Raw genomic sequence first — 10,566 nt, 5'->3', positions numbered from 1 at the left:
CAACAGATTTGAAGACAGCCCATCCCAAAGAAATGTTAATTAAGCCCAGGAAACAGCCCCCAACAGATTTAGGATAGCTCATCCCAAAGAAATGTTAATGAACAGCAAACTTGACTTGGAAGTGCCCAGATTACTTCTTTGGCCCACCTGTGTCCCAACCCTTCCCACCTACATTCCATCACCAAAAACTAAATAAATATTAAAAAAAAAAAAAAAAACTATAAGGGCTGGGGTTGTGGTTCAGCGGTAGATCGCTCACCTCACATGTGTGAGATCCTGGGTTCCATCCTCAGCACCACATAAAAATAAATAAACAAAATAAAGATATTTTGTCCATGTATAACTAAAAAAATTATTAAAAAAAATTTAGTCCTTTTTACATTCTAATTTAATATACTATAAACATTATGATACAGGTTACCTGTAACTACTAAAATGCTTTTAAGCAATTTTTAAGTTTTAACTTCCTTAATTAGATGATTCTCTTGAACTGCACTGGAATGTTTAAAGTAATGTATTTTGCTGGGTGTAGTGGTGCATACCTGTAATCCCAGACAGTTGAGAGAGAGATTCAGGCCGGAGGATAGTAAGGTCAAGACCACAAGACCAGCCTCAGCAATTTAGCAAGACCCTATTAGTGAGACCCTATTTCAAAATAAAAAAAAGATAAAAAGGATTGGGGATGTGGCTCAGTGGCAAAATGCCCCTGGATTCAATCCCTAGTACCAAGAAACAAAACAAACAAACTATATATATATATATATATATATATATATATATATATATATATATATATATATATATATATATATATAATTTTTACTTATTGTAAAGCTACTGCCTAAACCAGTTCAGGATTATTTCTATAACCCTGGGCAGTATTGTCACAGGACAAAACTTTTTGCCTTCTTTTGTATCTGATTCTAAAGTTTAGAAATATGTGCATAATATTTCCAGGTTTCCTCAATGACCTGCTATGAATGAATTTTTCTAATTGATTCTTATATTTGTTTATATTTTTAATTTATGATGCATTTTTAGTTTTTGTTTCCTCTTGTGATGGTAAGTTCAGTTAGTTACTAAGATAATCTTTCCTTTTAGTAGTGTTTTAAAAACTTTTAAGAATTTTTCCCTTTAGTTCTAGTGAATGTATTCACTTGTGTTTCCTCCTACTCTTCAGTTTTCTTGATTAAACAATTCCTAGTTTGACTTAAATTTTATCTGAAATTTCATTCTCTCCATAGTTATCTTCCCTTCCTTATGCTTCTTGTTTATGAACTGTGAGAACAGGATATTTTTCTTTTATAGGTGCAAGACACAAGGCTGGAGATGTGGCTCAGTGCTAGAGGGCTTGCCTAGCCCTGGGTTCGATCCTCAGCACCACATAAAAATAAATAAATAAAATAAAAGTATTGTGTCCATCTACAACTAAAAAAATCTTTAAAAAAGGTGCAAGGCAAAGAATTTTTGTCTGTTCTATACATATATTTTTTTGCCTTCCACTTTTAAAATTTCCCCATGTTTATCTGTGTCGATATCTCTCTTTTTTATTGATGAATGAGTTATTTTGAAAAACCAGCCTCTACCTCAGAGCAAAGCCTTTCCAAGGAAGGGACATCACCTTTGTCCTTGGAAAGACCCACAGAGCACTCCTAGGCACATTCCCACCCTGATAAGTTGTTTATCTACAAATAACTGGAGAGATCTGCTGTGCCAGGTGTCCCTGACTCAGTCAGGCTAGGTGGGGATCCATAGCAACCCCCTAGCAACCGTCAATCAGCAGGAGACCAGGAAATACCTGGGATGCCAGATGACCCTCCCAGTAGTTTATGGTGGTTGATAACATGTTGGGAAACCATGTAGTTCAGCACATACACCCCTCTTGGCTTAAACCAATCAATTCAAATGAATACCCATTTTGTACTGACAAATCACCCCTACCCAACTTGTTCCCGCCAGTGAATGTGCTAATTATGTTTTAGAGTTGTGATGATTTGCTAAGAAATGCTATCATGTATGGGAAGGTCCCTGCCTTCTCCAAAGAATGTATAAAACTGCTGCAAACCCTGGGCTCGGGGCCTCTCAGTGTCACCAGTTGCTGTGTGTGCGCGTGCGCGTGTGCAGAGGACCGAGCTAGCTCGAAATAAACACCTCTTTGCTGTTTACATCAATCTTGATCTCTGGTGGTCTTTTGGGGGTCCCGAATTCGAGCATAACAATTTAAGAGAAAGTTACTCTTAAATATTTTAGTGTATATTTCTAAAAATATAGGTATTGTCTTCCATAATTATATTGTATTATCAAAATAGGTAATTAACATTGATGCAGTTATTGGTATGTTACTGTTACTTATTCAGGTTTCCCCAATAATTCCAGAAATACCCTTTGTAGCAAAATAAAATCCAAGATTATCCATTATATTTAGTTGTCATTTGTCTTTAACTCTTTGACTGATTTTAATTTTTTTTTTTTTTTTTTTGGTACCAGGGATTGAAGTCAGGGGCACTCAACCACTGAGTCACATCCTCAGTCCTTTTTATATTTTATTTAGAGGCAGAGTCTCACTGAGTTGCTTAGGGCCTTGCTAAATTTGCTGAGGCTGGCTTTGAACTCAGGATCCTCCTGTCTTAGCCTTCAGAGCCACTGAGTTTACAAACATGTGCCACTGCACCTGGCTGAGGGTAGTTTTTGAAACCATCTGAATTACAGTTGGTTTTAGAGGTGAGATCAATCTTAGGGACTTATACTTTCAAATTTGATAATTTGGCTAACTCTGGGCAATATGTTTTTGATTCTCTTGGGTACATAACTGGGAGTAGAATTGCTATGCCCTATGGTAATTCCACCTTTAAATTTTGAGGATCATACTATTTTCCACAGTGGCTGTACCATTTACATTCCCTCTAACAATGAGGGTTCTCATTTTTCCACATTTTTATCAACACTTATTTTCCTATTTTTTTTTAATTAAAGCCATCCTACTTAGTATGAAGTGATATCACAGTTTTTTTTTTTTGCATCATCTAATGATGTTGAATATTTTTTCATGCCCATATTGATCATTTGTATATATTCTGTGAAAAATGTCTTTTTAAATTATTTGCACATTTTTAAATTATGTATTTTAAACTGTTGATTTGTATGAGTTCTTTACGTATGAGACACATAATTTGCAAATATTTTCTTCCATTTTCTGAGTTGTGTTTTCCCCTTTGTCATCATGGTCTTTGAAGCATAATGTTTTATTTTTAATATAGTTCGATTTACCTATTTCTTCTTTTGTTACTTGTGCTTTTGGTGATGTACTTAAGAAATCTTTGCCTAAACTAAGGTCATGAAGATATATACATGGGTTTCCTTTGAACAGTAGGTGATGTTGCATATTTCCTATCATAACAGGACTCATATTGCTAAGTGATATTTTGCTTTGAGATTGGAGCTAGGGGAGGAATATGAATATATTCTCCCCCCATCAATTAAATAAAATCAAGGCAATCAAGATATTTGCAATTATTGAAACCAGGTCACTTGAAATTTTTGACTGGACAGTCTTCATACTGTGACAAAATTTGTGATTTATTTGTTTATTTATTGTACTAGGAATTGAACCCAGGGGTGCTTTACCACTGAGCTACATCCCAAGTCTTTTTTAATTTTTTTTTTTCAATTTTGAGACAGGATCTTGCTATGTCCAGGTGGCCTTGCTTGCACTTGGTGATCCTCCTCCTTCAACCTCCCAACTTGCTAGGATTATAGTTGTATGCCATGGTGCCTGGCTAAAATTAGTAATTTAAAATTGTTAATTTGGGGCTGGGCTGTAGCTGAGTGGTAAAGCACTTGCTTTGCATGCATAAAGCCTTGCATTTGATCCGCAGCTCCAAAAAATAAAAGACACCCCCCTCAAAAAAAAAGCCACCTAAAATCATTACTTTGATTATGGGAAATGTTAGTTTTCTGGAAGGTAACTGCTCTTGATGGCAGGAGACTTGGATTCTTGGGGTTGGAATTTTTTCATTCATTGACTTTTTTATTTTAGAACTATTGACTATTCCTGACATTGTACAGTTGCCTTGCATTAGAGCTAGATTCCAATGTTCATTGCATTTGCAGTTGTGAGGCCAGTTAGCTTTTTCAGAGCAGAAAAAGCAGTAGAAGCCTTATTGGAGCTGACTGAGGAGTAAAAGGAGGAAGTGTGGAAAGACTAAATGAAAATCAGTTTTTAGCTTAAACGGAAGGAGACGAATTAAGGGAATTTCTTTTTTCTTTACTCCATCCTTCCTTTTCCACTTCCCCCCTTCTTTTTCCTTTGCTTTTCTTCCTCTCTTTGACTTCCCTCTTCTCTCTGCTTTCTTCTTTCTAAATTGAATAATATAAGTATATTTATAGATTAGTAGTAAAGAATTAGTAGAGATATTGAAATACAGAAGGAGGGGATATCTGGCCTGACAAGATACTAAAATATTGGAATAAGTGAACCCATCTGGAGGTTCATAACTTTCATAAGTGAAGTCATTCTATAGAAATAGTTAAATAAAGGCATAAAAAGGAAGGGAGAGAGGATTGGGCAGTTGAAGGAACCTAAAGGTTTTTATTTTTATTGTTATATGAATTAGCTTCATCTGCCAAGAGTAAGTTTTGACAAATCTGAAAAGTGTTGGGGGTCTATAGTACTTGATGAAAGATAATTAGTAGAATTATGAATAGTTTTGAGAAACTGAGAATTTTAGTGACCCAATTTCTATATTTGTCTTTATATGATTTTCCCTGTATGAAAAAACTGAATCACAATGTGGTATAGAGATAAGATAGAAGGTTTGCAGGAACTGTGAAGTTGAAGTGTAGAGTGGGTGGGGATTGGAGTTGAGGTTACTAGAGAAAAGGTAATGAAGTGATTGGTAGTCTGTGGAAGATGAAGTATGGCCAGGAAGAGACTGAAAGGGGAGGAATAGGGCATTGGATTCTTTTTTTTTTTTTTTTTTTTTGCTGTAAACATAGTTTCTTGGTTTAACAAAATACTGCTTTTGAAAAGTGTCTCCCATCTGGGACTTTCAAATAGTCTGTACACTGTTTTATTTACCCACAACAGCTATCCACTGGGAGCCAGAAAACACAACCAAGGCCTTTTCACACCTGGCACCTTGAAGCAGCCAGTGCAACCTGCTGGGCAGAGGAGCCCTTCACTCAGCAGGTCCTCACTTCTACCTCACTCCAACTTCTGGGGAAACTTGGGGTGGGTGCCTATGGCTTCTTGGTCATGTGATTCTTGGAGGACAGGACAGGAATTTGGAGGAGTTAAAGTATGTCAAATACTGGTCAGCATCCCATGGTGATTTTCCCAAAGGCTGAGACAAGAGGGGACTCCATTCTCATTCCTCATTTGATAAGCAAAGGCCTCATTTAAATTGTGAACCATCAGGGAACCCAGCACCCTGAGTTCATGGATCTTGCCAAATTCACAGCAGGTTGGGCACTCACCACCCAAGGGCTTCCTCCTATCCTGTGGACTCATTTCCGATTGGCAGTCTCCTGTCCAGAGAGGCTCTTCCTGTGAGTGTTAGCCTACTGGCTGGTGGGGCTTGGGGTTCCCACCTCACACAGCTTTCATTTCCTTTCCCTGTGCTGCACTCCAAGGCCTCCTGCTTGCCAGTGTGCTGCAACTCAGGCTTCACAGCTCACTGAAGCACAGTTCCAAGACCTTGCATGATGGCTACCTCCTCTTGGTAATCACCCTTTGTGGCCCAGGAAACAAAAGCTTTAAAATTCGGGCTTAACCTCAGTTAAGAACAGAGGGAGGAACACCCCATACCCAATGGACATGCCTATCAGACTTTTCTTTAAGACAGCTGAGAACATATCTACTCAAGTGAGTGTTGCTTCACTCAGGCTAAGATTGCTGCCTCAGCACTGACCGGCAGAGGGCACTCCTCTTGTGGACAGCTCTAGAACCTGCGAGAAATGCTGTGGACATGCTCCTCCAGGCAAAGCACGAGTTTCTGAAACAGGTACAAGCTGTCTGGAGGCAGGTTTAAATAAGGTGGATAGCACCATCCTGGCCCCAGATGGATGGTGGTGGCGAGCAGTGGGGCTGAGCTCTGGGGCAGACAGCAGTATCTGCTCCAGCAGAGCAGCTCTGAAGGACCACCTCTCACTGAAGTACAGGCCTCAGCGCTTTATTTAGTCACTACAAAAGTCATACATGTATTAGAATGCTGTCATGGGTAGAAAATATATGTCCTTGATAAACAAAAGTTCCTAAAGAAAAAAAGGGTAAAAGTAGGGACTTTCTATCCTCCTCTGCCTTAAGGGGCCTTTGTGAGACCCACATAACAAACACATAAAGGGACCCAACAGGCAATCACTAAACACTGCCTTCTTTTACCTCTTCCCCCTTCAAGAGACAGGAATGGAGCCGTGCCCCCCAACTCCTTTTGGGGCCTTCTTTCTCTATGTTCTATCATAAAACCAGGAAACAGGCAATCAAGCTGCAAGAAGGCAGATACCGCCTCCCTCCCAGGGAGGCAGACTTCCAGTGAGAGCCCATGTTTCAAGTCACATATCACTTGGAGAGTTGGAAGACTAAAAAGACTGGTCCTTTCCCTGCAGAAAGAAGTGGGTAGAGTCTGGAAGGGCCCCCTTGGCCCAGGTGCTGGACGGTAGCTGACATTCTAGGTCCAAAGGCACTTTATAGCTAGATGCATAACTAGAGGTCAGAGACTTTCTCCTCTAAAAGCAGAACTAAGCCTGGGACTAAGGTTTAAGGCACTTGGGATAGCAATGTAGGTCTGGAGCACAGGCCCCTCTAACTTACCACCGTACTCACTTCCCAGTGTTTCTCTGATACTGCAAGTTGTGGCTCATAGTGTTTAATGTTGTAATAGTGCAGTTGAAGTAGCTGCCTTGCCCCATTCTCCAGGGGTCAGTTTTCAGGGGTGCAGGACACAAACCAACAGTGCCCTTAGGTGTTCTTTAAGAGATGGAACAGTCAGACTGATCTTGAGATCCTGTTTGTATACAGAAACCCCTGGGGATGGGTATTTTGGTTTCAGGGACTCAGTGCTCACAGGCTCACTTACAGTCCACATTTGGAGTCACTGATGTTAGTTTGATTTGCTGGGAAACCAAGGTGCTTTGGAGCTTCAGTGCACATGATGTCTTGTAGACTTTAGACCTTAGCCTCCCCACCTGTTCCCCACCTCCCAAAGTGGTGCTGGGGACTGAACCCAGAGCTGGGTGCATGCTAGGCAGGTACTCTATCACTGAGCTGCACCCCTCAGTCCTCTTGTCTAACCCTGTGTTAGAATGGAGCTCAGTAGCAGTGTGCTTGCCTAGCATGCAAGAGGCCCTGGGTTTGATTCCTGGGACCATTCCAAAAAATAAAAATTCTCTACATACAGCATATTGGCAGAAGGCTTTATAAACCCTGGCTCTCTCTAAGGTCTCTGCTACCAGAGCACAAGGTTCTCTAATCAAAATTCTCAAAAAAATTCAAGATAATAGGCCAGCCAAATGGGCCAACATACTATTACTGGGGCTCTACAAGACTCTTAGTTGTATATTTTTTGGAGGTAGGAAAGGAAAACACGTGGGGCAGATAAGGGGCTGATTTTACTTTTTCTAGTATGGGCTTTCTTCAGGACTTTTTTTTTCTGGCTACTGGGGCTCTAAACTTATGCTGATTTCCACTTTGCACATATATTCAAAACTGTTCTGGACTTTAATACCTTGTTTTGACAATTCCCCTTTAGTCTGAACAGAGAATAGTCTATTTACAACTGGGGATGGGATCAAAAGCTGGAGTTGCTTAACTCTAACTAAAGCAGGATTCACTGAGATCCCCAGATTTTACAACAGCATCTTTTTCCTAGGTGGCCTATCTAAACAGCGCAAAGCAGTGGAGCATGGGAAGAAGTCAGGCAAGGGGAAGAGAACAAGCTTCCAAGCAGGCCTCTCCCATCTTACTGGTGCCAGAAATATTCGGAGAACTTGTTAGAAAGGTAGATACCCAGAACTCCCCAGCAGCAAAGCCCTTAGTTGTGGAGATGCATAGTCATGTCAAGAGATGGGGTGAAAGGAACTGATGGGTTCTACCTGAGGCAAAAAGAACAAAACTTAAGGGGGGGGGTCTAGGAAACTATGGTGGAAGCAGAAACATGAAAGAAAACGATAAAGTAACAAACATGGCTCATGGCGTGAGTGGTCAGGCATATGACCTCAGTGAGAGAGCAGCGTATTGGCAAAAGGCTTTATAAACCCTGGCTCTCCCTAAGTTCTTAGCTTCAAGAGCACCAGGTTCTCTAATCAAAATTCTCAAAAAATTCCAAGACAATAGGCCAGCCAAATGGTCAACATACAAGAAAGAATTGCTGCAAGGGAGGTGGGCTAGGTTTAGCCCTGCAACACCCCTGTGGAGGCAGCAGCTTATAAGGGTCTCAAGATCAGACAGACAAGTCCTAGCACCGCAATGTAGGGTGGGCTCCCTAGTTAGAATTCATCCAAGTGCAGGATTCTTGCCTGGAGAGAATGCCTTCCACCTGGTCAGTGTCGGCTCTGGCGTTTGGCAATCTCCTCCTGGATACGCGACTTGAGGGCCTCTCGCATGGGCAGATCCAGAGGTGTGTGTGCTGACACTTCCTCACTCACCCTTCCTGGGTCATCGTCCTAGGTGGAGGAAGAGTCAGGAAGCTCAGGGCCTCCTCTCTTGCAGAAAGGCAACCTTCCCTGACCCCAGACAACACTCTCACAGAACTCCATTTGGCTCAAGGCTTCTTGTCAGTACCTGTCATTTCTCAGTTGTCCCCTGCAATAGTGATTCTCAACTGGGGGTCACAATGATGATTCTCCCACTGAGAATCACCGAGACAGAACTGAGATGTGCTCTTGAGCATCGCCTGGCAGTTCTGTGCTCTCACGTGGGGCAATCTTCACACTGGCCCTGAGGCAAACAGTGGCGCTGGGTCTGGAAGTGATTTCTACCACAGCCCAGGACCTTCAAGTGGCAGCTGTGTCCATGAGGCTTACCTGATACATGATAACTGATGTGACCTCTCCATTGTCGGACTTGTATTCTAAGCAGAAGAGCTGATGGCCAGAAGGCTCCAGCTCGGAGCCACCACTACTGCTGCTTTCACCGGACTCCTCACAGTCTGGGTTGCCTGGGTGGGTAGAACCATCTCGGCGCGGAGGCAGGTACACCTGTGTGCGCGGGCGTGTGCCGCCTCCTCGCCTTCTCCTTGGCCTGCTTCACCTTCTTGTCCTAGTCGTCCCTGCGGGGAGCCGGGCTGGAGTCAGGGCCCCGGGGCGGGGCCGGGCCGGGCCGGGTCAGGGGTGGCTGTGGGGCGGGGCGGTACCGAGCGATCTGGTTCCGTCGTATGTGGTGCACGAGGCCGTGGCTCATGTCCAGCCGCCCGCCGGGCCGGCAGCAGAGCCTCGGCCCGGGGCCCGGCGCCGCCTCCATTCGGAACGGCGCAGTGCGGAGCCACCGCCGGCCATCAACGGCCCCGCGGCGCCCCCTGCGAACGGTCCAGCTGCGGCCCCGATGGGGATTCTTTGATTAAGGTCAAAAAATAGATAAATGATAGGAGGAAAGAGATTAATGTGATTGGTTTCAGAGATGAAGCAAGTGTCATGGTAAAGTCCAGGTTATTGCATCACAGTAGACTACTGAAGTAAGGTGAATACAATTCTGTTTGTTTAGATAAAGTATATTTGAGGCATGTACATGATATGGGCTATGCTCTGAAATTGTCATGGTGAGGTAGAAGGATCTCAGAGCTTAAATCTTCACTGAATATGGAGAGTGAGGATGAAATGGATTCAGTAAGGAGCATTAGTGTAGCAGAGCTGGATACCATGTGTCTCAAAGAGAAGGGTGTGATAGGGGTTAGAGGTAGCCATGAATTAGGATACTGATTTTTCCCCTCCTGTTGAGTGTGTTGAATGTTGCAGAAGGGGGCATATTCACTTGATTGGGTATCATACAGCTAGTAGTGTTCTGTGAATACAAACTAGACTTTCTACTTTTAATGGCAGTAGGTTCCAAGACAATGAATTCCTTTTAAAATGAAAGTCTAAGGGCTTCACAGAGCTCAGTGGAATTGATTGAAAAGGAAGAAAAAAAACAGGATGATCAATTGGGGATTGAAAATATAGTGCAAAGGAGATGAGGTTGTGTGAGTAGACAGGTGACTAGAGGGCTCAGCATTTTGTGCAGGGCTTTTGGGTTATATTGTGTGATTGGAAATGATTAAAAAACAATACTGTCTGGCAAATTTGTCAAAGAAAAATGAAGTCAGTTTTTACTTTTGGATAATAATATGCCCACCAGGTGGCACTCTGGCTTCATATTTAGCTACACAAATAAATAGCTAGAATAGGCTTGTAATGGGGCCAAAGTTATCTAGGTCTTTCTCTGATTTTCTTTTTTGCTGTGAATTTTGGTCATATTTTTCTGTGTATTTTTAGGTACAGTTATTTATCACCACTGCAAATAAAGCAAATACCTATTCCAAAACTGGCTGCTCCAAATTGTCTTGTTGTTACTTGGGTGACCAACCAACAGAAGCACCT

General features: G+C 42.1%; 1 protein-coding gene across 1 annotated transcript; it reads right to left on the bottom strand.

Annotated features, from left to right (window-relative positions):
• Window positions 1-8,228: 8,228 nt before the first annotated feature.
• Window positions 8,229-9,544, bottom strand: LOC124085492 (UPF0561 protein C2orf68 homolog; the record flags this gene model as incomplete). The annotated part of the gene is made up of 3 exons (XM_058576187.1): window positions 8,229-8,658; window positions 9,019-9,229; window positions 9,348-9,544. Coding segments are annotated over 3 exons (531 nt in total), but the record flags the coding sequence as incomplete, so codon positions are not given.
• Between the last annotated feature and the right edge of the window lie 1,022 nt (window positions 9,545-10,566).

The sequence above is a fragment of the Marmota monax genome, unplaced genomic scaffold (assembly GCF_021218885.2).
Source record: "Marmota monax isolate L192 unplaced genomic scaffold, Marmota_monax_Labrador192_F-V1.1 WCK01_AAM20220418_F8-fsc00981, whole genome shotgun sequence".
In the NCBI taxonomy this organism is placed as follows: domain Eukaryota; kingdom Metazoa; phylum Chordata; class Mammalia; order Rodentia; family Sciuridae; genus Marmota; species Marmota monax.
Note: the sequence above shows the minus strand (reverse complement) of the source record. Positions and strands in the feature narration are given on the sequence as shown.